A 27,700-nucleotide genomic window follows, 5' to 3' on the forward strand; every position below is an offset into this window, starting at 1 on the left:
AATTATTTTTTATTAAAATACAAAAGCAAAACTTCATATTTTAGATGGTATGAGAAAGGGTGATGAACTCTTCTCCTTCCCTGCTCCTCTTAGCTCTTCTTTCTCTCCAAAATAATTTCATAAATTTTATTAACTTTTCAATGAAAGTACAGTGACCACTTTTATATGATGAAAAAAAGAGGAGAAAGATTTAATAGTTTAGATTTCATCCAGCTTTTGTTTAGCCATTGCAGGCTTGACGGCTGTGAATTCTGCATCCTGTTTTCATACTGATTTTGCTTATTTATGGGAAAAAAAAAAAAAAGCAGGCTCTCCTGTCAGGGTGATTCTTTCATCTAGTTGTTAGAATTCATTTTCTACTCCTGCAGTAATGTAACTACAGATAATGAGCTGGTAGGAGTGTGAACGTCAGCCTCTTTGAATGTTTGAGCTGCATCTGTAAGGTCCAATTTAGCTGTTGAGACTTTTCTGATGAAGCATGCGATTCCGTGCTCTTCCAGGCGCTTAAGTGGTCTGCACACTGGTGAAAAATAGAGAGTTTGGAAATTAAACATTTCCTATTATTCCTGTTCTAGCCCGTTACCTATTTTAGTTTGTCTTTTTCTGATCTTGTGTCTTCAGGAAATCCAGGAGCTGGCAGGAGGGGAATGAACCGTGAGGGTGTCCCCGGAAAGAGTCCGGAGGAGATGTACATTCAGCAGAAAGTGAGAGTCCTGCTCATGCTGAGGAAGATGGGATCAAATGTAAGATGCACTGTCATAGCCCCTATTTTGTGGCTTTCCAGACATAATTCTGTAGTAACGGGGATAGTGCTTACCGAGATGGGCAGGTGCTGCTCTGGTTTTATCGCTGAGTTGTTTTAGCTGTCATTGATTTAACCACTATCTGCAGTTAAACACAATTGATTTTTGCTTATATATAATGAGGCTTGTCATGCCTGAAACTAAATCTGAGAATCCGATTATTTCTCTGTATACGGTGAAGTTTTTCACTATTGGAAAACCAGCAAAATAAAGCAAATGTTTTAAAGCGACTTTGAATCTCTTCATGGTACCAGTTTGCTGCCGTGTCCTTGCTGATGGTATTGTTTGCACAAATAACAGATGAAACTGTTGAAGAGAAGAACAGAGGCAACTGTCACATGTCTTATTGGGAAGTCAGAGATAATATCTTCACTCTTTCTTCATTTTCCTTTTGCTGACTGGCTCTCTCTGTGCGTTTCCAGCTGACTGCTAGTGAAGAGGAGTTCTTGCGCACGTACGCGGGTGTAGTGAATAGCCAGCTTAGCCAGCTCCCTCAACACTCCATTGATCAGGGTGAGTACTGACTGCTTTGCCTTGTGTTTATTTAATCTGTGAGGGCAGTCTCAGAAAATACAAATGTGGGTTCCTGTATTTCTGTAATAATATGCCACCTTCTTAAACCCATCCTGCAATCCGGGACATGCAACTCGCTGCCTGCTGTGATCTTTGGAAGAGAACTAGAGCGTACTGTTCAACAGGTGGTTTTATTTTAACAGGTAGAGTCAGTCTTGGATATACCTAAGATTCGTTAGGATGAATGTTAAGCATCTTATTCTCCGTGATAACTCCAGACATTGGTGGCCAAAGTCCTGTGACCTGACTGCATGTGTACAGCTTTGTATTCTATGCAATATACATTAAATAGAAATAAATTTTAACTTGATTTTTGCTATAGGTGAAGTTAGATTCAGGTATGCATAGGTCCATCTAGTTCTGAGTGTGTCTTACTGTATTCAGTATGGATCAACTGCACAAGGCTACTTTGACCTAAATTTTTATATTTATTCTTAAACTGGACATGTGTGTTTAAAAAGGAACAAGACTAGGGGTGGCGAGCAACTGGGAGTTTTGTAACAAAATAAAATGTAAAGTATATACAAATGTCTAAGGTACAAAAGCAATTTGTTATGCTTATGATAATTTAGTTACTACAGACTCCAGTTGCTTGATAACACTTTTCTTGCAAAATAAAATGGAATAATCTAACAGCATCTTTTGTTTTTCACATTTCCGTGAATGTGGGAGCACAATGTTACTATTTCAGTGGAGTAAAAGGGAAAGTTTAGCAACGGGAGGAATTTGTTTCCCATTGCATTTATTTAATTTGCACAATGTACTTAATTCCCAGACGGGCTAGTCTACAAATCTGCTTTGGTTTGTTTAGATTACCATGAAGGGGATGAATTACATGCTGCTCTTGTGAATTCTTTGCAGAAGTCTTGCTAAACAATTGTGTGACGCTACTCTCAATCTATTAATCTCTTCTGAACCTGAATGTTTCTTTCTGAATGTTTTTTCTTCCCTTCATCGGCCTCATGCCAGATCACATTCATAATGTAGGATTTGTATTGAAGGAAAATTGTAAGACTCGTATGCCAGAAGGAACTGAATTGAGCAGAAATGCAATATACATCTAAGACATTTAGAAAACCATTAGAAACACAACCTGCACAAACTTGCTCTTCAGTTTTAAGCCTGTGTGTTCATTCCTCACATAGCTGGGGACTGGTGGAGGTAGACTGACTTGTATATTTTGGCTCAGAATTCGTAAACTTTTCTGCCAGGCTAAAGTGAAAATGTGCCAGGTTTTTGTCAAAAACTGAGGTAGATGTATTCAGTTAAAGACTGTCTTAGTTGCAGTTGGCATTTTTCCGTGTTAACCCTAAAGTAGTTACACTTCTCACAATTAAAATATCTGCTGAGTTACCTGCACTGGGGCAGAGAGGAGATAATAAAAACAGGAGTCCAGCCAGGGGACGCAGTACTTGGTACAGCTGTGCTCCTGCACAGCTTGGTCTCACCTTCTTGTCTGAATTTTCTGGTTTTATTGTGTGCAAAATTATATTTTCTCACTTCGCAGAGGGCTTTGGGGACTCAAAATTGAATTTTGACGTAACTTTTAAATGCAGATGAGACCAATAGTTACCTGTTCTGCTTCTAGACTGACTAACCATGCAATACAGGAAATGTAAGAGCTTCATACATTGTTTAAAAAGTCTTTTTTCCCCATATTTGAACAGATTCCAACTGATTTCTCTGTCATCATTTTCCTAAAGTCCTTGAAGATTCTTAAAACTTTGTCCGTAGGGAAGTGAAGTCCCCCCTGTTGATGCTTGCTGTCATCTCATCTGGGGCTCTGCTCTTTCCTGGGAGATTCGACCCCACAGTCTACTTTCGATCCTCCCGAATTATAATTAAACTCGTGGTCTGACCATTCCCTTGGTAGGGGAAAAAAAGAACAAAGAAAGAAAATAGTTCAATATTTAAAGAAGTGGGAAAGGATGTTGGTTCTTTCCATGTTCAGATATGCAATTTCTCCAAATTAAGTAGTGAGTAGCGTGTAGAACAAATGAAAATGAGGAAATCTAGCCAAATAGTTTTTCCTTTGGAGAAAGATGAAGCTGCAGTATGCCTTATAGATACAAGGAACTATAATTTATTGCTCAGGACTTTGATTTCCGTAGAAATCTCCCCAGATTTCTAACAGTCAAGTTATTATAATGTTGCTCTTTGCTCCAAGGTGTGGTGGCAGCAGCAGTCATTGCCATCAGTCTCTACCTTCTGCTGTATCCTACTGCCGGTGAAACAGGAAGGGTTGATTTTGAAAATATTGGAAATAGAGATTTGCCATCTTAAGGGAAATTCCATCCCCACTAGATGGCATTATCTTGTGCTGGAAAACCCCGTCCCAAGTCCGCACACTGAGGCGTTGAAATGTTTTGTGTTCTTCAAGATTGCTTAAAGGAATTTTCTTCCCTACTTCTCTGCTGTTTTCATTGAATCTCCTCTGGAGGATATATTTTTTTTTCCCCTTTATGCAGCTGGCCTTACACAACAACTAAAAGGTGTGTTATTTAAGGAGCAACTTCCAAAGAGTTAGTGTGTTAGTGGATTGCACAGTCCTTTCTCCCAATGGTAGGACAGATTGCTCTCAGCCTGCCTTGTCCCAGACTGATCATCTTCCTCCAACAGGCACACAAAGACGGACTGACTTCATACCCCCATTTCATTACAAAAAAGGGAATTTACATTCGTGGTCTCAGAGCTCTAAAAGCTTTGTTGTAGACTGCAAATTTTGTATGTCACTTACAACTGCTGTCGTCTGGCTCCAGAGTTAGAAGGTCGTTTGTTTTTTTTAATTTTTAAGTACAGAGGATGGATGGTCTAGAATTTAGTAAGTGCATCACAGTCTCTAGTACAATTTATATGCTTTCTTTATTGTGCCTCCATGAAATGCTGTCTTGGAGCAGCTGGCCGGTGGCCTCACAGAATTACTTGAGGTGGGACTTGCGAGCTGATCACTGTGTGCTGCTCCCTGCTATGGTTTCCGATAAAGACCTGACAGCTTCTTTGTTGAGTCTATTTGTTTGACCACAGGGAGTCACTGCAACCTATGTGTCCGATAGGTATTAGCAGCAATGTGAGAGTGCACTGGAGAAAGAAGTTTACACTTGTCCTTGTTGAGTTCAAGTGCTTGTGCCATAAACCTTCAGCGAGCCGCTATTGATAACAATATCTCTGACATTTGAAGTTCCTCTACCTGCTCTGCTTACTGTCCTAGGGTTCAGCAATAGACGTTAATTTTGATCAAGCATCTGAGAATACCTCTAATTTTTAAGCAAGTCTGAAGTCTAAAATGCTCCTTCAGTTTCTGCTTATTTTTATAGGAAGAGGAGAAATTAAACTTTATTTTTTTATTTTCCATGCTGCTTTCAAAAGGAATGAATCAGTTCGGATGAGCAAAATTACTGTGCTTTAGGATTGTTTACAGATCTCCTTTTACATTTGAACGTATTTGGAACACCTTCACTCTTGAAGCTTTTTTTTTTTTTAATTCCATCTCTATTTGCCCCTTCTTTTCAGTATATTCCAGAGTCTCAGGAGGTGCTCAGTCCCTCGGTGTGTTGACTTGGACACACTTCTCTAGAGGTGCTGTGTCCCTAACGTGGTTTGCAGTCCACCAAGAGCAAGGAGCGAAGGTTTAGGTAATTCAGATGTCTGGATTCTGTTCGTAGCTTGGTGGTTTAAGCTATTTTTATAAATACTTTGGCCTGTTCACCCATTCTCTTCTTCAGCTGATCCAGAGAGTCGTGCTGCACCCATGACAGTTAGGAGGCTTATCTGATGTATTAAAAATACTTTTATGATCCATTGAAAGGTGAACTGCTAGCAGAGGGAATGAGGTCTCAGTAACCCCAGAAAGCCTGAACAGCAGTTAAATAACTCTAAGCTGAAGTATTTAATTCTTAAATTTAGTATTAAGTAAGAGACTAAACACTAGTGTCATGCTTACATTTTTAATAACCATTTTATTTTTGGATCATTGCTGTAATGTTGTTAGCACCTATATGGAAGTGCAAAGTATAGGGCATTTTCTTTACTCGAGGAGCTTTGTAGCTGACATCTGTGGGTTGGTTGTTGTTTGCTTTTTATGGCTCCAAGAATAGCTGAGGAACCCAAAGGCATCTCTGTTCAAGCAGTGCGTATGCTGGAGAATGGATGTGATCATGAGCTGTTTCGAGATGTCAACACATTAGTTGTCTTCTCTGCATTGCAGCAAGAACCAGCACAGCTCAGACTCATTCGGTTGAGCTTGAAATTATGAAATTGAGAGTTTCTCACATATTTTTAATACAAGCAAAATGCCTCTCAGGCAGTTATATGCACAGAAGCATCTCCTGCATAAAAAACCATGTTTCCTGTTGCCCAGTTACTTACATCTCTAAATGGTGGGCTAGCACTTGGCTTGCTTAAGTCGCTGCTCTGGCAAATCTGTAAATGGAAGCTGTGCAGCTCGTAAGCATGATATGTGAATTATACTAAGACCTTGGTGATTACAGCTCGGTTGTTCCTATAGCAACAGGAGTGTCGTGCTGGTTCTTAAAGGAAGCTGGTCCCCTGGGGAGGGCAAAGCTGAGATGCAAACACATGCCTCTGCTAGGTTAGACGCGTTCTCAGGATGATAGAGCATTAAAAATGAGCTCAGGCTGCTTGGGGTGCTAGGAGGGGGACCATGCTCATGAAATATCAGATAGTGGTGGAGAAATGGAGGCAGGGCTCTTCTCAGTGTGGTTTTATTCTTTCGAACACAATCTGTGTTTTGATGTGCTCCTCCTCTCGGCAGCGGATGTTGTATTTTTAGAATGCCAGACTAGGATACCCATACAGGGAATTTCAGAGAAGAGTCAGTATTTAGAAGATAGTTGCTGGAAGGTGATTGAAGAAATGTGTTTATACAAAGATCTTGAGGGAAGTGAAGATTTCTTTTAGTTTGACAGCCTTCAGAAATTCCTGACAGGCTTCACCTTCTGATCTCGAAAGGCTTTTTGGGTTTAATTAATTTTGCAGGTGACTACAAACAAATCAGGTGTGTAGGTATCTGTTCATCCTTCAAAGAACACTTGGAAACAGCAGCTGCTAGATGCATCAGCTAGGATCTTCCTTTGTTAAGGTAGAGTGGTTTAATCCAGCTGGTGCCCTGCTGCCTTGATGTCCCTGTAGCTGAGTACGTGCTGTGGAAAGCATCAGCTTGTCGTCTTGGTGAGATTTTCTGAAACTCAAACTGGTACCAGTTCATGTGCTGAGCTCAGTGGCTATCCACAGCCTGTGCTGCTGTGCAGTGAAGTCGTTTGACCTTCAGATCATCTTGGCTGGCTCAGACTGAAATCCAGGTGGTGTAAAAGAACTATTAAATTCAGCAATCCAAGCAACAGGATTTTTTTGGAAGTTAGTGGGGTAAGACTGTCACTATTGCTTTTTTTAGATAGGACATAGCCTACCAGTTAATTGTTGTTAATTTCTAGGAAGCATGAGGATGGGAAGGTGTAAGGCAGAGGTGGGAGTATTTGCATGTCTGAAAGTTTGTGGCAATTAATGCTTTGCTCACGAAAGAGGATGGGGAATATTTTGTTGGGTAGATAAGTGTCTATTTCGGTGTAGAAATGTGCACCCAGCAAAGGGACAGCTGTGGGGAGAGAAGTTGTACATACAGAAGGCAGAAGGTCAGGTGTAAGTGTGCCTTTCCCATTGTTCTATACATTAATTACTGGAAGTGCAAAGCTCAGCGAAGGATGTGCTAAAAGTAAACATGGTTCACCGTGCTATTGTCCTAGTGGCAGGCTTTTGGCAGTGTGCAGCTTAACTTCATAACCTGTGCTCTGGTTTTTCATTTTCTTTTCACTTGATTAGAAAGAAAACATCCGTTGTGGGAGCCAAGTGGGACTGCAGCAGAAGCTCTGTTCACTTCAATCCCTGCTTCCCTTTCACCGCATCGAAACCCCTGCTCTCTTCTCTGGAGGTGTTTGTGTTTGTCCATGAGCACAGGCAGCTGGAGAGCTGCTTAATGAGCAGGCTTGGGAGGTTGCTTTCATTTAGCTCTGGATAGTTTGGGTTGTGGGACTGGGACTTGAACAGAACCTGCTTTTGTGCTGAGAAATGTGGATGTGGGTGACCTTTTTCTGGACAAATGTCACCCAGCCTTTTTGCTATAGGACACCTTAAGAAACACTTTACTGCCCTTCAGGAGGTCGTGGCACTGTTATATTACAGATACCTTCATGTCCACAAGCTGAGCAGTTATCTTCCCTTCTTGCAAGTCCCTCGAACAAACTGGGTCTGGATCTGGGAAACGCTGTTGCCTGTTATATCCCAGTCAAGAGTCATAATGCTCGTGAAGAATGGAGAAGTGCTGAATAACGAACATTGTTGTCAGTGAATATAAAATAAGGCCACAAGGTACAGTACTCAGGGCAGCGATACGTGTGGTGAAAGCGACTGGGCTGATGTTGTCTGGGAACCCTCAGTTTTGGTGAGAATAGATGGTCCTGTGCTCACAACTTCATGCTAGCATCAGATCTGATAGCCTGGAAGAATTTTCTGTGTGGCTGCTATTGTTTGGACAAAGGATATCTTCCTCTTTGTAATGATGTATCGCCTCACTAAGGATAAAATCGGGTCTTTAATGTGGGAATGAAAGGAATCGGCAACGGCTTGAGCCTTTGCTGCACGATGCTGTTCTGTTGGGTGTTGTGCCCTCGGGTTACCCACCCACTTACTTGTCTACCTGGAAGGTTTTGATATCTTTTATTTGATAGATCAGATTGCCTTTTTAAAGGCAATTGCCTGAGGCTCTCGCAAATGCTGCATAGCATGTAATTCCTGCAAATGGGAACATCGGCGGTTCTACCGAATAACAGAAGGAACTAAGGAGGGAGCAGGAAATAAAACTGTTCAGAATTGTGTGTAAAATCCACTCTTTACTAATCTTGTTTAAAACTGAACCATGAGACATAGATATACATCACTTACAGTCTTTATATTTTTTTTTCTTTCCTTTCTGAAATGAATAACTGAACCCCTTTTGCCACCTCTGGTCTTCACTGCTCTCCTCTCCGCTCCTGTGTGTTGTTTTGCAGCTCCCTGGTGTTTTGGCTGAACTCTCTAGCTTTGTCTTGCCGTCAGACTTCATTAGGATATGACTGCTTTTCTGTTCCAGGATCATTTATGAAAGTATTAAGTAAAATTGGTGCAAAGGACAACCGTTGAGAAAGTGCAGTCATGATCTCCTTTTCAGCCCAATGATTATCCTTTCAAACATAATTCATAATCTTAACGAATTGTTTACCCACCTTGGTTCTTGTCACGATTGCCCATCTTAATTTAAGAAGTACCCTATGGGAAGCTATGTATTATAAAGTGCTAAAGAGCGTCAGAGAGGGAGCATGCTTTTTGATGGTGTTATGGTAAAAAAAAAATATATATGCACTTAGTTCTTTGTTTCTGAGTTCAGGTAACTTTAAAACTGTAGTTATCGTAATTACACTGGTGGTAAGACAAGGCTGCTGGATACTGACTGTGCAGTTGGGTTTGGTGTGAAAGACCAAAACCTTGAATTCTAGATCCATTCTCCATCCACTGTTATACTTCTTCCCTTAGGATGCATGTAATAATTTAGTAATCCTACAGGTATTTGAGCATTTTCCACAGTTTTTCCACTGTATTCTTTATTGTACTTTTTTTTCCCCTCCAAATAGAACACTTTTAAAATCTAGCTTTTTCTGTTTTCCTGTTGTATAGACAATCTGTACTTCTTGTACTCCCTTCTCTTTTCCTATTCAAAGCCCGTGCAAATGACAAGTTATCAGAAGCTTGTATTGACAGTGATGCTGCCATTGAAGCTGTGCCAGGTGGACCTAGAAAATTAAACCAGGAGCTGTCTGAGTGTGAACCTGCTCTTCAGCGATAGCTATTTTGATTGTGAAAAGCCAAAATGAACAGCAGAATTCCCAGCACCCTCTGTGCCAAAAGCAATTTCTGCTCATCGTGTGCTCAGCTCGGCATGGGAGCGGTGCCGAAAGCTGGAATTGTTCGGGACGGGCACAGAAATACTGAGCTGTGTGTTTGTGGGGCTGCGTGGTTATCTGGGATGAAATCTCCTTTTCTGCATCAAACTTGGATGCTTGTAAGGATTTTTTTTCATATTTAGACTAGAAAAGGGAGACACCAGGAAAGCAATCAGCATCTGTTAAGTAATCCAGCTCATCGCTTGTGCAAATGCGACGTCATCTGTGATTTTGCAGTTGCTAGGCTACTCCAGCTGCTCTGGGCTTGCGTAGCAAAGGCTCCTCGGCTTGAAAGGCGGATGCATGTGAAGTACAGTGGCAAAGGTGGTGCTTTAGGTGCCCTTGCTTGTTTAATGCTTCTAAGTGTCATTACTCTCTTCTCTTTTTAGCATAGACTTGTTTTTCAGAATCTTTGCAAATAAAATCCTTCTTTTTATGGAGGCTAGTAGTTCTTAGGCATTCCAAAAAAAAAAAAACCAAAACCTGGCAAGTTGTTAATTCAGAGCTGGAGCCTAGTGCTATCTATCATTTATGTTTTGATCAAGGAAAAAACGGTTTGTGGAGGAGATGAAAAGGGAGATGACTGCAGGGCTTCAGAGTGTTGGCAAGAGGGAGCATCAGAGCAGTTTTTGATGTAGTTCTATAAGATCAGGGTCCTACATACGAAAAACAAACTACTGCTTGGACCTTAGTATTTCCTCCTTTGGGTATGTATAACAAATAAATTGTGAAGTGTATAAAAATAAATGTAGTTGCATTTCATAAGCATTGATATAGTTTTTCAGGATACTAGGGGAATTTACAACCTTCTCCCCTGTTTTTTGGCCACTTTTCCTTCTATATGGCAACTAAAGAGCAAATTAGGTAACGGAGAAGTGGAATTCATGTAACTGTAACAGGTGAGGAATTGTTTAGTCCTCTTTCTTTTACCTTGTATGCAGGTGTATAGGCAGAAGTTGCTTGGGGCACAAAGCTGAAATCTGCTTCTTGATATGCTTTGAATAAAAGACTGGAGAGTTGTTACGTGCTGATGCTCCATCCAAGCTGAATTTGAACTTTCCAAACCTCCCAGTAAGAGAATTCTGTAGAGCTGAATGGGACAGGCAGTCGGTGTTGCTTTTTGGCATTTCCTACTTTGTTGTCTAATCCTTTAATAGAAGCTTTGAAGAAAAATTTATAAAGCAAAATTATCCCAAGCAGACTAAATTAATTAACGAAGGCCACAATGGTCATGGTGAGTCACCTGTTGCGCTTAAACACTTGGAATAATTTGAATGGAGGAAATAATTTTTAGAAATTACAGAGACAGTGACTGGAGGATTCATCGTATTTTCTAATCAGTTAGATAAATGCTGGTAGAGGATCTACAGATGAAAGAAAGCATTTACTTTTATCTAACTTCAGGGCTTTACCAGAAATTAAAAATCCTGCACTCAGCCCTTCAGGGTTGTTTTCCAGTTCTTGTGTAGACTTGAAATATTGATTTAAACCACTGCTTTGACACTCCTGTATTTTTATTTTATTTCCATACTGTCCTGAAGAAATATTGCTTTAAGTGCCTGTTAGGCCATGCTCTATAGTTAAAGTTCAGGGAGCTCAATTTTTTTCTGAATATCTCAAGATATCTTTTTGAAGAATCAGAGCTTAGCGTTGAATGTTCTCTACAAACCTTTTTCAGACGTGATTCTCAAGCCATTCTACTATAAATGCCCACTTGAAGTTTGCAAAGGCTTGGAGATGGTTGTAAGAAGGTAATAACATCTTTCTGTGCTTAGGTGATGTGGGTTTTGATCGTAATTATACACAGTTGATAGCCTCAGTGGAAAAAAAAAAAAATCCAATAACTGAGAAAGTCCACACACTGAATTCTTTTGGAAAAGGTTCCTTCAGGCTAGGGATAAAAGCATTACTTGGCAAGGCTGTGTCTGTTCCGTGGGCAAATGGAAGCCTTCTGTTGGAAAGAAAATGCAGCACTTCCATCGGAGAATGGAATGTTTTCAGGACGTGTTAGTTTATAAAGGGTGTTTAAGTGATTTATTTGGGGCAGGGCAAAAACCATTCAGCTAGCCTATTAAAGCAATTTTTATTCTTAAAAGCAGAGAGTAATGAATATCTGGGTGTAAAGATGAAGAATATCTGAATGTCATTTTAAAAAGACAGTGATGCATAGGGCAGGAGAAGTTCTATTGAACAGTTGAGTTCCTCCCGCTTCAGAGCAGCTCGGTAAGTCTCTTGCACAGTGACAGAGTTCCCAGGGCAATGAAACCAGAAAAAAAATATTATCTCTACATGCCTGTGGTGACAATCCTATGATTTTTTTTTTTCAAGTCGTGTTGCTTAGAAATTTGTGAAAGCAAGGAATTCTTGGTTTTCTTTTAAAAAAAGCCAACCAAACAAAACTAGTTCCCTAGGCTTGCAAAGGAACATTTTAAATCTCCTGTTGGAATGTTTCGACTGCTTCAGGTTCCAGTCCCAGAAGAATAAGAAAACACTGCTTTCTCTTCTTTGTCATCTTTCCTTTCCTATTGATGCTATGGGTACTGTATCCATCCGCTGTTCTTCAAAGGAAGTAATTGTGGCACACGTTTTCCTCTCTCCATTGTTGTCACAGGTGCTGAGGACGTTGTGATGGCATTTTCCAGATCAGAGACCGAAGACAGAAGACAGTAACGACCTGATACCTGAACAACACAGAACTGGAGAGGACAGTGAGGTTCCTGAAGATACAGGAGGATGGCTGAGCATTATTAGGTTCCTTTGCCCACCCTAATTGTTCCTTGGTATTCCTTCTCCTTTGTAATTTTGTTCCCCTTTGCCCAACCCTCAGAATGCATCTCACAGCCATCGATTCCTATAAGTTTTTGCTGCTCAGCTGGGCTGTGTTAATTAAGGACAAACCTAACGGTGTATTTTCGATTGGCTCAAAGGGACAGACTGGGATTGGCTAAAGGAAGACAATTTTTCAAACTTGACCAATGACAACCTTTTATCTCGCATTTTATTTTGTATTTTAAAGAAAGTCTCTTGACATCCTACTTCTAAAGAAGCTTTTCATGCTGTGGTGCTTATTTAGGTCAAACTTGTGAATTTGAAGAGGGTTTGATTTGGCTGCGTAGAACTGGAAGCAACTTGTGGTTGGTTGACAATGCAAATGCTTTCTCTTCGGTTGGCTTGCAGGTATTTTGCTGACTTTGACATTTTCATTGCAGAAAGCTGATGTTTTGGTGCATTGGTTATTTCTTTATACTTAACTGACTTGGGGGAAAAGACAAATGTGCTTTGCGATATTTATTACATCAACACACATATAAGTGCTTGCTTTTTTTTGTTGTTTTTGGTTTTTTGATCGGCTTTGAATCATGTTTTTGATTTCCTATTGGCTGCAGTGTTTCTGATGCAATCAGTTTTTCCATTCTCATCTGCTCTGTGGCCTCGAGCTCTTTTGGGAGCATGTGTCGAAAGCATATTTAGTCCAGTAAGCCTACCTGTGTAAGCTGGAACGCGGAGATCGCCAGCCGCTCTGTGCCGCTGCGGGGGCTGTGCTGCGAGCTCCCGGCAGACCTGGCTGCTCAGGTGGCTTCTCTCTTTGCTTCTGACAGAGGAGCTGTAGATATTTTGCAGGAATTGCAACAATGAGATCTATGGCTGTGACGTGAATTTGCCAAATTTGTATAGAGAATATGTGAACGTGTTTAAAATACTACATATAGTTCCACTTTAACCCTTTAATTGCTGCACAAGGCTAGCTCTCACATAAGGAAAAATTAATGATCGTTAACTTAAATCCAACTTGCACTGGGCTTTAATAAACTAAGTTTCTAGTCTCTTGAAAAATTGTATGTGGTTTGGCTCCTTGCAACTGTTTGGTGACATGGAAATTATCTGGATCCGAAGATAATACCATTTTCTTTAGGCACTGTTCCAAGAGGCAGTAGCACAGCGTTAAGCTGTCCAGGAGTGAGTGGAGAGGTGACACTCTGGGGTTTGCTCCGTTAGTAGTTGCAGGACCTTACAATGCACACACGCACATTTACAAACTGAAAAACCCGCAGCGAAATGCCTGAAGTGCACTGACTGTTCAGGAATCTGCACATAAGAGTTCTAGCACTGCTGCCTAAACCCTAGCGCTTCGTTCTCTACCATCTGTGCAGGTCATTTTTATGATACTTCTGGATTTTCCTGTGGGTTGCACTGACTTTAAGATGTTTTGAAATCTATTAAAGCAGAACTCCCTTCACCTGTTCCTGGTTCCTTTCTGACTGTGACAACGTGACTGTTTGCCTGGCAAGAAATTATGGTGAGAGGATGCTGTTATGGTTTCAAAATGGGGAAAAAGCTTGAGAGAAACCGTGGAATGTATGTAGAAAGAAGAATGGACTTGTGAGCACAAGGAAGGAAGTTATCTTGAGCAAATACTGTGTAATGAGAACAACCATACGTCTATTTGTGAAAAAGATCCTTTTCATTCAGTTGCAGCTTTGTAAAGTTCAATGTGAAAGTAAATCTTTTAGCCCTGTTGGGGCTGGATAAGGGATTTCTTTATTAAAATAAACCAGGAATAAGCTCAAAAGATTCTTTAAATTTTGACCTGGTTGCCTAAGAGGCACTTTAATTTTAACTTTGGTGCAAAGGGGGGGCAGCCCTTAAAGGGTTAATTTAAGGGGATATGTGTGTGTCTGGCTGCTGGCTGGAATGAATGGGCTGGACCGTGGTGGCCTGTCATTGTCAAGCTAACGTGCATCCTCCATGTGTATCCATGGCATTTCTGAGCTGTTAATTCTTTTCAAGGAGAAAAGTGAATTGTTTGTGTGGTTTTATCTTTTCACTAAAAAATGTAACTGTTGGAGGGGGGGAAATACAGTTTTTAATAGCTACTCTTGTTTCTTATTGATTTATTGTACTGTTAAACTGCCAAATGGAAAATACTTGCCTCGCCTTTGTGGGAGACTTTCATGTAGAGTCCAGACTCGGAGTCTTGAGGCATGTGTCGAGAAGGATATATTGAGAACTGGCAATGTGCTGTATAACGATGCGATTTGATATTCAGAAACTGGAGGAGAGGTAGTCTCTTGAGAATATTTGTGCTTGCTCTGCTACCTGCGTGCTCTCCCCTCCCCACTGGTGATATCTTAGATTTAAACCAGGGCTAGAAGATTTATAATAAAGAGCTCATTTATACATCTGGGAGAAAGTAGTGGAAAAGAGGGCTTCCCAGTATTCCCCTTGAATTGTGTTTCTAAGTATTTATGAAAACTAAATCCCTGTTACCACTTTGGAGCCTGGATTAATTGGGAGGTGGAGAGACCTGCCCAGAGTACAGTGTCAGCGTGGTTGACTTGTTTATCGTATGTACCCATTTCTCTAGCTTTACCTTTGTGCTTTTGCCTCCTCAAGCAAACCATTGCTAACAAAAATAAGGAATCAAATGGTTTAGAGGTCAGAGGTGAGTATAGATCTAAACTGAAATACATTTGTAAACAGAAAGGCTGTATAGTTCAGCTACCACCCAAAAAGTGCTTCAGGCATTCCGTAAGGGAGTGGGAAAGCTTAGAGGCACCTTCCAAAAAAGCACACACCCTGTGGGTGGTCTTTTTGGGAGATATGTTCCTTTAGATGTTCACAATGTGCTGTTGTCCTCCTTCTCTTACCAAGCTTATCATTTGCCTCTCCTAACACACGTGTTTTCCAGAGCCTCAGGAAAAGACCTAGACCTGAATCAGATACTCCTCTCATCTCTCTCCAGCCGGGCAGCAATTGCTGTAATGGTCGGTAGGTCATTGTGAGCATTGCCCGCTGTAAATGAAAAGGCCTTTAGATTGATTCCCCCAGGTCCTAAAATAAACTGGAGTAACAGAACATGGGAGCTGGTGGCACAGCCGCACTTTGGAAGGAGCTATTGCCTGAAACGGGCTGGACCACTAATAAAATGAGCTCTTTTTGTCCCTATTCCTGTCTAAGGTAAGTAGTTACTATGAGCTGTCTGCTCTTGGGTGTTCAGTGAACTGTGTGAAAGTTCCTAATGCTTTACCATTAAATCTGTTTCCGTTTCATAAGGTCTATATTTCTAGTTCACCAGCAGCCTAAATAGTTCTGGTGAAGGCTAGAAGATTAAATGGCCCGTGAAATTCAAAGACCCCTTTCACCTATAGAGGAGATCATCCTAAATAAGACTTCAGGGTCATATGGGGGATAAATTCGTGTAGCTATTGCGAATCGATTACAAAAACAGAGCAGTGTGGTGTTTCGCACAAAACTAGCTCTTAAAGGTGTTAAAACATGTGAAACTTGGGTAATCATGAGCCGGGCACAGTGCTGATGGCTGTTTGCTGGACAGACTTTTTTTTTTTTTCTTGCAGCCTCAGGTGTAGCATGATCGGTTTACTACAGTGCTTGCATCCTGCACATTTTGTACCCTGTGTATCCGAGTTCTTCAGAGCTGCGGCAAGTAGGTCACTGGATGGCTGTGGTGGTCCTTCCAGATCTGCCTTGGGCTTGCTGTGCAAACACAGCAGGTCTGTAACTTTTCAGCCTCCTCGTTCCTGATGCTTCTCACAGCTCTACAAACCTGAGTGCTGTATAATGGGGAGGAGCTTTGTTCTTACTACCGAGGTGAGCGAGGAGCTTGGATCTGTTCTGTATCAGGCTGCTGTAGTAACTTCTTCTACAAAGACAGAAATCACCTCCTCTCTCCTGAGCTCTGCTTTCATTTTCTTCGCAGCTGGTTTGCCCCGAGCAGAATTCCTGCAGTATGTTATAAACAACCTGGCTAGTTTCCTTTCTAGCCTGAAGCACTTCAATTTTGGGGGTTGTTTATTTTGGAAAAGGTAAAAATTTTTTTTTGAAGCTTTATAACTTGGCCTGCTTACAAGCTGCCTCATGTATCAGCATGAAATAGTTATATGCACAGTGCTTTTCGCTGTCTTGACATTTTCCAGGTTAAGTCTCCTTGCTACTAAATGCTAATCTGTGGCCAGAGACCTGTGAAACTCAGAAAATAAACTTTCAGCCTTTGTTTAACAATTACAGCACTGACTCCAGCCCAGAGTTTCAGAGAAACTAAATGCATAATTGGGGTTTAAGACTTCAGAGCAACTTGTGAGTGGCAATGAAACAGCTTAATCATGTCTAGTTTGCCACCAGGAGCCCTGTGTTCAACTGCAGCAGCAAAGGAGTCTGGCACTGGAACTAGTCGTTGTCTTTATAGTGTGGGGTAGGACTATGATGGTCTCACTGCTTTGTCACTGCTGGTTTGAGGGTTTGGGGTTTTTTTTAATGGTGTGAAGGGATGGAACATTTCCATGATTTCAGTGGAAGGATGCTTCAGAAGTGAGCAGCTTTGGATGTTATTTATTATGTTCATTTGTCCCATGAAGTAGGAGAACGCAGGAAGTTACTTGATCATGGAATGAGGCAGAAGCTGTTGCTGTAATCCATTTTCAGCTTTACTTGTGACCGCCTCATCAGAGGGCACAGGGTAAATAGCATTGGATGTGACTGGAATGGACAGTGGCAGCCAACCCTTTTCCTTCGGTCTTTTGTCATGTGTCTCAAGTGCCTGGAGCAGACAGACATGAGCTGCGTGTCGCCTGATCGATGGCTGGAGAGGGTGCCTGGTCACAGCTGGGCACAGAGTTTTCTTGTGCAAGTAGAACAGTTCACAACACGGTCTGTGCTCTGTTTTATGGTTTATCTTTTAATGTCTAGATTCTGCTAAATCTCTGGTGTGTGAGAGGAGGAAGATAGGGACAGGTCAGGAAGGGATGAATTTCTGTAGGTGGAAGTGTAAGAGGAGGATTCTGCCACACTGTTGTATTCTCATAAGCTGCTCTGAGCCTGCAGGAAGATGGTAATTAACCTAGATGGAATCTTAAGCTTTTGACTTGCCTCGCCAGCAGCACCAGACTTCACCGTCTCCTGAAAGGAGCTGTGCTGCTTGCTGGTGCTGTAGCTGCCTCTACCATGGGTGTACGGTGGAGCCGTTTGCTTTAGTCCAGCCTTGACCTTGAGGTCACAGTCTTCTGAAACTAAACAGGACATTTGGACTTATCCTGGCTAGTGTAGCTACATGATCATTTTTACTTTATTTTTTTTTCCCCTCCCTTTCTCTAAATGTAGCAAAGTCTAGATGTCAGAGGATTGGAGCAGTGCAGGGAATTAAATGCAATCTTTTCCCTTTCAGTGCCATTGTCAAAAGGAGGAGGCAAGACTTAGATAACTGAGAAGGTCAATTTAGATGAACTACGTACCAGTAACAAGCAGGAAAGGCTTTCTAAGGGTTTGCAGACATCAAAACCAGCAGAGCTCGGGTAGGTATCTGCTCTAGTAAATAGCACACTAGTGAATTCACAGCTCATCCTTCTATAGAGAATATACTTTCCTATGTCATTAGAGGTTTAAATAGAGAATTTGTCAGGAAAAAAATGTAGATACTGGTGAGATGGATCACAGAGAATTAGGTCTTTGACGTAGTAACATCCTAGAGCTGGCAGTGCTTACAGCTTTAAGTCAACACCTTGAATTCAGCTCAGACAGAAGCAACGTTAAATTCAACTGTCAGGTTGCTGTAGAGCAAAGCCACAAAAATACCTCTGAAACACAAGTGCTGTTAGGTACGTATCGCTTGGGGATTGTAAGCAGCATTCAGTCTGCAGGATCGGGTCGTGACTTAGTTGAGCTCCAACCACAATTAAATTGGTTCTGTAATTGTAAAATGACAGACACTGACATCTTTGCAGGAGAGGCCACACTGCTTTGGATCTGATGGATGGTGTGTTCTGCCACCTGGGTAGAAAGAAGAGGTCATGTGTGGTGTTTTGGTCTCCTGTCTTGGCAGAGTGCAGAGAGTTGGTTCTTGTCTGGACCTGAATAAATCTTTATGAAGGTTCTTAGCACCATTCTTGCTTAGAGCTACTAAAAAGGGGGGGAGCAGTAAGGGAGGAAAGAGAGAGATTAAAGGGGAAAACCCAGTAGGTTATAAATACATCTTCCTCTGTGCTGGAGGTTAAATAATATTTTATGCATGTGACAGATACTGTGATTTAGGAGCTGTCAGGCAGAATGAGAGCTGGGCAGCAAAGGGAGCAGAGATGCTGGAGGGAGAAGGATGGGAAGATGTTCTGATGCTGAATTCTCTTGTGCATCTCTAATGTAGGATGTGTAGCTTTGTGTGCCTTTCACTAAAAAAAAAAAAAGGCTATTATGCTGTTATTTAGGGTCTTTTTCCCCTTCATTGCTCAAGTATCTTTTTTGTCTGAGATGTCTCACTGGTTACTAGTGCGATTACTTTAGAAAATGGTCAAAAACTCTAATCTACACTGCTGCTTCAGGGTCTAGGATTAGGACTGTAGAATGGTGTATGATAATCTGGACATAAATCATGGCTTTAGCAGATGGAAAAGATGTCACATTGTTCCATTTATCCTGTTTACCCTCTTGCAGAAAGCCTAGCTCCTCTGCATCTTGTGCAGTTTGAGGACTCAGTCATTGCAGAGCCTCTGGCATTTTAGCTGTCATTATATACTTCCTATTCAAATCGGCAAAAACTGCGCACTCAGACTCATTTTTAGATCAGGTCAATAAATACTTGACCTATCCCGAGCTGTATTTTAATGTAGTGTTACACAGCCACCAGTCATTCCCAGAGGCTCTTCCTTGTGCAAGCTGAGCTCCAGACAGGATGATACGCCTGTCTCATCTCATAAGCTTTTTACTTACACTCAATGGGCAATGTATCATTGGAGCAGCAGTAAACATGGAGAAACATGTGCTGGTCGAATGCAGTGCAAAGCGCCGTACTTCAGTCATTTAGCACCACGGGGGATTTCCAGCCCCCTCCGCTTCCTTTGCAGGAGACGGTGTGTCATTCCTCTTGTTCAGCTGGTCCACTTCTGACAGGCACAGACCAGTAGTGGGGACACCAGAGGAGAAAAGGTATGAAGTGAAATGTTAAAAGGTACAGGTGGAATGGAAGTTTTTGGCTGCTGGGTGTTTGTCTAGGTAGTAGGATGGTCCTCGAGATCATGTTGGATCCAGCAGAAGTTGATCCCACAGAGATGGGCACGTAACCTTTACAAAAGAACTCACTAGACATGTTTGATTGTCCTTCTCTGAGCAAAACATGGACTTAACAGCCTAACAGATGCGTTAAAGCAGCACACGTTGGGATGGGGTAATTACTCTAAATCACTCAGATTCACTTACATACATTAGGCTGGCTGGGGGTGGGAGGGACATCCGTACCTTCATGCCGAGTACAAACCATGGTGATGTTGGCTCTGCTGGGTACACGAGCCTTAGCTCTGAGGGTGTATTTGTTTCCTGCTTTAAGACAATACCGCTCTTTGCTGGCTCCCTTTGAGGGTTAAAGTGTTCATAACACCTATTCAGCCTGTACAGAAGGCACTGAACAGGATTCTGCTGTTTCCCTACTGGTGGCAGGTCAGTGGCTGAGTCCGTGATAAAACAAACCTCTGTTCAGTGCATTCCCAGAACAATATTGCTCCTCTTTAACACAGCCTTCCCACCCCAGGACAGCTGGCTGTCAGCATTTAACCTCCTTTCTGTTGCAGAGTAGCAATGGAAAGCGGCGTCTAGTTTTAAGAACAGAAGACAGACGCGTCCTTGTAGGGAGACTGTCTGCCTCGGAGCTCCCTGCGGGGAGGCAACCAGCCCCTGCTGTGGGCGAGGAGCTCCCGCTCGCTCGGCAGCATTAATCAGGGCTGGCTGTTCCTCTTAATCCTCTGATCCCTTCCATACGGACGAGAACACAAGCGTCGCGTCGGCAGGTTACGCTGCTCTTCACTGAAAAAAGGGTCGGCTCGGTGGCTTGCAGCAGGCAGCGATGAGATGGGTGGTGATCCAAACGGGATCAGCACATCTGCAATTAGAGCGAAGGGCAGGAGGGCAGCGGCTTACCGCGAGGAAGGGTCACAACTGGTAGCTGTCAGAATAGAAATAAATATGTGAAATGACAAAGGGTTTGGCTATTCTTGTCTGATGAGACTGTAACTGCAGTAGCCAGGGCACTGCGAGGAGGAAGGCAGGAGCACTGGAATTTTAGAGAAAGGAGGGGGGAAAAAAGTGAAAGAGGGCTTTCCTCCTGGACCAGATCATTTTGAAAAGCACCAGAGATAGTTTATGTAGCTAAAACATGGCCTCAGAAATTGGGATGTCTGCATCAATTCTACATGTTGGCCGGTATGCTTTTTGTGACTGATACGCAGGAAAATCATCATTCTCTTCAGCACCTAGACAGCAGAGGCATTGACCGTGCCTTGGAGAGGTTTGTGAAGCTTTTAATCTATCAGTGTGTGAAAAGCATCTAGCCAAGCTGTAGGCTGTTATTGCCAGATGAGATGAATTTAAGCAGGCCAGGAGCGGAGAGGAGCTGGTGTCAGATACGGCCAGTGCAGGGAGAATGGCAGTTCGCTTCAAGCCAATCGCACAACCAGTGGCATGGGTTTAGCTTTTTTTGTTGTTGTTGTCTTTAAAAAAACCTATGTGATTAGCACATGTGTAAAATGGGATAAGCCTTTGTGCTTTTCAGAATTTGGAAATTGGGACTGGCTTTATTATATATATGGTCATTTAATAGCAGGGAAATTATAAATGCTGCCTTTTTAATGAGAATAATAATACTCTGAATTTCTAGAGAGGCTTTCATCCTAGGATCTTAAAGTACTTTACAAACAGTTAATGAAGTCTTACTACCTCCTTGTGGAATAGGCAAGTTGCATTAAACGGGGAGGATAAATGAGGCCTGGAGAGGGACTTGTCTGTGGGTAGAATGTCAGTGGTGTCATCGGGAAGAGAACAGAGCAGCTCAGTCCTTACCTTTGAGAGCTCTGTGCTCTCTGAATAGGGTCAGTACAACTGGGTTCTAAGATCAGTTTTGAGGGATTGTTGGGGGTTTTGGATCATATAGGAAACAAAAAAAAAAAAAATCTGTCTTCAGAGAGCCAATAGATAATTTTGGTTTACTAGTCAACCATTCAAAATAAAAAATATTCCAGATGGTGTTTTCAAGAAAGGCACAGGTTTTGGATTATATAGGAAACAATTAAAAAAAAAAAAAAATCTGTCTTCAGAGAGCCAATAGATAATTTTGGTTTACTAGTCAACCATTCAAAATAAAAAATATTCCAGATGGTGTTTTCAAGAAAGGCACAGCAAACTTTTTCAACACTGTTATTTGCTTGCTGAGACTTTTTCTCATCTTCCCCAAGGGACTTGAAGGCAGTGCAGTACAACTGGGCGGTGCAGGTAGCAGTGCACATTCATTACTTCCTTAATAGTTCTTTGGAAAATCTGGTAAGTGTTCATTTGAGGATGATCTGCGCAATTGTAAACCATCTGGGTTGACCCTTTAACTTTTTTTTTTTTTGCTAAATGTCGTTGAGTTTCATGGATGTCAGTGGGACAGGAAAGATGTTGGTAGCAGTGAGGCTTTGAACAGCAGCGATGTCGTGGCTGGAAGCGCCCGCGTGGCAGTGCTGGTGCAGTCCTTACGGCCCTGCTGCTCCAGCCACTGGTTACAGTGCTGGGGACACAACTGGAGGCTGGTCAGCTGGTTGCCTTTTAGGAGTCTCTGAGATAGACTGCAGCCCAGCAGGAGAGCATCTGCTTTTCTTTTTGCTGAAGAACACTGCTGGAACTTCTCTGTGTAAGCTCACTTAAAAACCCATTGCTTGATTTTATTAATATGCAATAATTTGGCTCCTTTAACCTACAGAAAAATACTTACCTGAATAAAATGCAAGAATATTGTCTAACGAAAGGGGAAAATGAAGAGTATAACTGTGTTAATTATCAGAATACCAGACATGTAATTAATATGCCACAGGAACAAAGAGCAAATGTACTAATAGCACATAATTGGACTTAAACTACACCCTTGGTAGAAGTCTCTGCAATGGAACTGTTGTGTTGGTGCTCCTTTCCAAATTAGCAATAAGGAATAAATTAACATCCATTTTCTTGCCCATACAAAGACAGGATCATATTGTGGGGCAGGGTAATGAATTCAGAGAATGCCTTTACATTCCCATATGGCTCTTAGGGAGAGGAATACTCAAGCACATGGCTCTTCTCCCTTGCAGGAAGGCAGGCAGAGAGGAGAGGAAGAGCTCATTGTATGACCAGATGTTCGCTGAATACCATGGTCCTAAAGAATACAAAAAAATCAGTAAGGAATTTAACGTGGTGCAAATCTTTGAGTTGGTTTATCCATCCATCCTTTTATACATGGGCTGTTACTGTATGATGCTGTCAGATAAGGAAATAGGTAGGGTAGGGGCTAGTCACTGGCCCAAAGCGACATCTGTGATAGAACTGGCAAGAAAACCCCATAATTCTTCACTCTCTTAAAAAATTTCTTTCCCCTCTCCCCACAGCATAAATCACTAGTTCGGTTTCCTATATAAGTTAGGGAGTTCAAGCAGTTGTTAATGTGGGCATGGCTCGCTGTGCTGCTCTTCAGAGCAGTTTGGTACAGTACCTGAAGAAACATGTTTCTTGTTTTTTGTGGGCACACGTTGTCAAAAGGCTCATCCACAGCACCTGACTGTAATTCTTATTTTATTGAGTTAGAGGATGATTAGTAAAATAACCTATTGCTGATGCTGTTTCACTTTCTGTATTCTCTCCCTGTCTTTAGCAGTGTCTTACTAAGCTTTACAGATATTTTATTTAATGCTCTTCGGAGGCCACAGTGGTTTCAGGGACTTAGGAAGCCTCGCTACCCCTTCAAGTAGGGAAATAAATTTTTAAGAAACAGGTCTAGTTTCATTCAGACTCCATTTGTATTTATATAACACAGCTTAAAATGGCCATTGTGGTGCAAGGACCTACGTGAACAAAGCCCAAATTTTATTGAGGTCCTTAAGTGTTGCTTTTTAGCTAAGCGCATGAAAGCCAGTCTGGTCAAGGTATTTCAAGGTATTGCAGTACTTCTTGATTTTACCTCCCCTCTTTGTGCACTGCTTTCCTAACTATGCAAATGAAAAGCCTAGGAGTTCTGTCTTCTTCAGTTGTAATGCACCTGTCATCACAATATCTAGACACCTGCCTTTCTCCTTCACAGAACTATTGTGAGAGTGCATTAATTAACGCTTGTAAAATGCTTGGAGATCCTAGGATGGAAGGTGCTAATGAGTTGTAAAATATTGTAATGATGCTGCAGCACATTCAGTCTCTCTGCAAGGAAAGCCTTGCATCTTCCCTTCATTGCTTTCATGTTTCTGGATGCAAATTTTGCAAGAGAAGGTAAGTCTAAACAGGAAAAAAGGATTAAACAAGGTAGAAAGATTGCTAATGCTGCTGGTTTTCTTGTGAGGAAGCTAGTCGTGTTTATGTACTGCTTTGCTTATTGAATTTTCTTTTTGTCTCTCTGATGAAGCCATACTTCAGTGGCTTGTCGAGAATTCTCTGAACGTTCAGAAATGTCAGGGGAGAAGATTCTCTTCTTCAGATTGCCAAGGCCTTCATTTGCATCCCCTAAATCAATTCTCTCACATGATCAAAGCAGTTCTGGAAATTTTCCAGTGTAAAAAAAAAATTTCTGCTAATATATACAGGGAGGTTCCAAAGCATTAAAAAAAAAAAAAAAAAAAAAAAACACTTCATCCACCGAATCTAAAAAACACAAATTTTATCTCTCTTTATGTTCAGAGGATTGCAGCTGTGTATATTGGGGACAGCGAGGCTAGAACAGATGTATCAGGTCATCTGTGTATGTTTTCAAGCTGTTGGGGACATTGCTCTAGCATTTTGTTGGGGAGTTTTCTTTTGAATGACCCAGAAGATGCCACTTCTGCCTGTTGCCTTACAAGAGTGGTTTTGTAGATCTTATTGTGAATAATTAATTTTTATATTCACCTTGAATTATCTTTTTCTTAATGTCATTATTGTTCGTTCTTCCTGCTTGGCTTAGACTGATAAAGCCATATGAGAACTAAAAAAATACGAGAATTCAAATTCCCAAAATACTTTGGGATTCTCCTATTGCTTTCTGTGGTGGGAATGGGAGGAGCTGGAGTGGAGCTGTAACACAGCTTCTCAGAAGCTGGTCTGTTGTTGCCTTCATCTCATATTTCGCTTGGCTGTGCATGCAACTCTCTCCTGAGCTTAATTACTGCATAGTCTCTATGGCAATTGCTCCCCTTTCAGGAGGGGTTGCAGGGCAGCTGCGATAAACCAAATGCTCAGCAGAGGTGAAGCTAGGTTCCCAGTCATAACTTCCCATTAAAAGCAGTCATAATCTGGAAACAAACTAGTGTGCAGACATTAATTGTACTGAGATGAAAATAAGCCCACCCCCAGTTCTAGCCTCTTTATTTAAAGACTGGAACATTTTCTCAACCCAAATCTCGGCTGTTTGAAGTCTGGACCCTTTTGCTGTACCTCCCCTTTGGAACACGGGTCCAAGTCTAATATCTAGAAGTAACGGTGCATGTTCTGCATGTATTCACAATCATTTATGACCCTGAGCTCTAACACCTGGATCCAGACCTGCTGTTAACTGAGCATGTCTTGCTTCTCTCTCTATCCCTGGTATGCGTTGCCTGCCTTTAAGCAGCAAGCAAAGGCGTTCATTTTTACCTATCACCTTATCTTTTCATTTCTGGCTGTTCAGCTCCATTCTGACAAGTGCAATAAATGCGTCCTCCTGGGTCCTTGCAAGCTAGGCATTAGTCACACTGTGCATTTCAAGGACATCAGTCCGATAGTTTTTCAGCTGTAACGGAAAACATGTTCTGCCAGGAGCCATTTGTTCCAGTTTTGTTGCTTACTAATAAAATAAAAATCAATGGTTTTCTGGAGCTTGAGAAGCAGGCCAGAGAGTAGGAGGGAGATAGGTGGTAAAAATGAAGGTGATGAAGTTAGTTCTCTGCATTTCTCTGAAATAATGGCATGTGGCATTTCAGATAAAGTGAGAATCTCTGCCAGCCTGTGAAATGCGGTTACCTCTGGCAAGCAGTATAGCTGTTGTTGAACAGCAAAGGGGACTGGTGCATAGGTCTTACACTGGGCAATTTAAATCAAATGCAGTTTTGTGAAACAGAAGGTGTTTGAGAGGATGATGTATTTGCCATACTTTCAGAGTAAATGCCAATGGGACATCAGTGGTGATGCGGATCAGGATTTCATTGTGCCGTCCCCACCACAGGTGGAGTACCCATACGATCTGGATCCTCAACCACTAAACCTCCAGTTCAAACCACTTAGTCATCTAACTAAACAAAACCATCTAACTGATCTTAAAATACAGCCTAAAGAATTATTGGGTTTACTGAATCACTGCCTTAGTCACAGCTGACTCGGAGGAGTTTTGCTCAGAGAGGGAAATGCGATCGGTGCCTTCTCCTTCCTTGGAAACGTCCCAGTCTCATCATGACTGATTCAGCTGAATAATTAATCTGAGGTGGTAGCCTTATTGTTAAATTAAAAAAAAAAAGTTTACCTGGACATAGCATTTATTCTCTTAAAAATCTCTCTCCCTAATCCTGCAGAACCCGAATCATTTAAAGAGTCCTGTTGGTGACACTGGGGTCCCCTTCTGAACTGTGGTCTCCAGTTTAAAGGTGGTAATAATTGATTTTGCAGGAGATGGTTTAGAGTATGTATATATTTGTATGCCAGCTGGCCACTGACCTAAAGGCCTTCTTCAGATACTTTTATATTGACCTTCATGCTCTGGATGTAGTCACATTGCTAATCAAAATCCAGTATTTGGGCAGATTTGTGTTATATCATGTACTCATCGATGGGCGATAATCTTTTAACTTGTTTTGCAAATCTTTACTAACGGGGTGGTTCCTAACCATGCATTAAGTTCGTTAAGACTCATTTGAGAGTCATGCTGAGCTGGACAGTCCCGCTCTCCATACAAAAGAAAAAATCGTAACGTAGCATACCGTCAGCTGAAGCTGCGTTGGCAGAATGTAAAGACTCAGCTCTCTGGCAGCAGATGGGCTCCAGGCTTCTTCTGACATGATCTGCCATCCAGCATATGTTAGGCTGAGAAATCAAGGGGGTTTAGACTGAGGCTTCAGCTTTATTTAAAAAAAGAAAGATGTCCTAGCTGTTGATAGAGCATGTGGCCTGCAGCACCGTCGATGAAACCAGCGTGGACTGCCTTGGTTGCTTGATGAAGGGTCAGCTCCACGGCTCAGGACAGACATTGGGGTGGTGTTCATTGTGTTTGGAGCACAGTGTGTTTCTCTTCAGTGTCCTTTTCTGCTCTGCACACACTCATATTGGCACATACGCTTTAGATACAGCAAGTGAAGATGGTTTTGAGGATGGAAGAAGCCGTTGGGTGGGCAGAAGAAGTTGTCTTTGGAAATCCAAAGGCGCTGGCTTGCTGCAGACCAGGTTCCGTTGACTGGCCGAGACCTCCGTGGCGGATCGAGGGCAGTGGATAAGGTGGTTTCTCACCTTGGGCTGGCTGGTCCCAATCTCAGCTTTGGGGTAAAAACGTCGTCAGCAGGGACAGTAACAGCATTGGGCTTGCCTGGGGAGGGAGGGGGAGGCTTTTCCAGAAGGGATCAATCTTGGTATTTAAATCACATAGTGTTTTAAAAGGAAGAAATACCACATCTCTAGGAGCTTGAACATTCTGGACTTTATTTTTATTTCACTGTGGGAGTGAAATGGCTAATAGGTGCAAAGCATGAGTAGTCATATCTAATTATAATTAGTTGTCAAAACTGATCACAGGTATTTTTTTCTTCCATTGAAGAGCAAGTAACTTTTAACAGGTTCTGTACATCTTTATTATTACTATGAAACTTCTTGCTTTAGATCATAATTTTCCCAACAGAACTAATAGACTTTTGCTTTGATAAGTTTATAAAACTAAACTAAAAGCGGTTTCTCACTATGCAGAGTATTTGTCTAAACTGTGAGTTTTTCCCTTTGGGCAGGATTGATGCTCCATCACAGGACAGTCCTCTGCAGCATCTGTACCTGGGGACCAGCACCAAGGAAACCCTTCAAGCATTAGCTCAGCGAGGCGTGCTGGTGCTTGATGTTGGAAGCAGACACAACTCTGCAGGACTGCAGTGCTAGAGCTCGGAAAACAGCCCCAACGCACGGATTTGTTTCCTGCTGCTTCTTGCAGGCAGCTGGGGGCTGTTTGTTCCTTCTGGGGTAGTTCAGAGCCCAGCAGAGGAGCAGGGTTTGTGCATCCTGCTCCTGCTGCCTTAGGTAAAAACCAGCTTTTTCTGCCTTTTTACTGAAACGATTTGAGAACTTGAAGGTGAAAACATTTAAAAACCTTTATATGAGTTTTAACTTGCTAAAACGTGGGGGTTTAATGAGCATTGGGTTAAATCA

The 27,700-nt window shown here is 41.9% G+C and overlaps 1 protein-coding gene across 1 annotated transcript; it reads left to right on the forward strand.

Moving 5' to 3' along the window:
• Positions 1-605: 605 nt before the first annotated feature.
• On the forward strand, positions 606-13,348 carry CTNNBIP1 (catenin, beta interacting protein 1). Its single transcript, XM_010082659.1, has 4 exons — positions 606-743; positions 1,226-1,316; positions 11,976-12,853; positions 12,964-13,348. Exons 1-3 carry the CDS (start codon positions 648-650, stop codon positions 12,032-12,034), a joined length of 246 nt encoding a protein of 81 aa, XP_010080961.1. The 5' UTR covers positions 606-647; the 3' UTR covers positions 12,035-12,853; positions 12,964-13,348.
• Positions 13,349-27,700: the final 14,352 nt, after the last annotated feature.

The sequence above is a fragment of the Pterocles gutturalis genome, unplaced genomic scaffold (genome assembly GCF_000699245.1).
Source record: "Pterocles gutturalis isolate BGI_N339 unplaced genomic scaffold, ASM69924v1 scaffold50609, whole genome shotgun sequence".
Taxonomy (NCBI): domain Eukaryota; kingdom Metazoa; phylum Chordata; class Aves; order Pterocliformes; family Pteroclidae; genus Pterocles; species Pterocles gutturalis.

Bases quoted from the DNA above. Each gene is read 5' to 3' on its own strand.
- CTNNBIP1 (XM_010082659.1), top strand. From the start codon at position 648: ATGAACCGTGAGGGTGTCCCCGGAAAGAGTCCGGAGGAGATGTACATT. The intron at 744-1,225 runs GTAAGATGCACT...GTGCGTTTCCAG, and splicing joins TGAGGAAGATGGGATCAAAT to CTGACTGCTAGTGAAGAGGA. The intron at 1,317-11,975 runs GTGAGTACTGAC...TTGTTGTCACAG, and splicing joins TCAACACTCCATTGATCAGG to GTGCTGAGGACGTTGTGATG.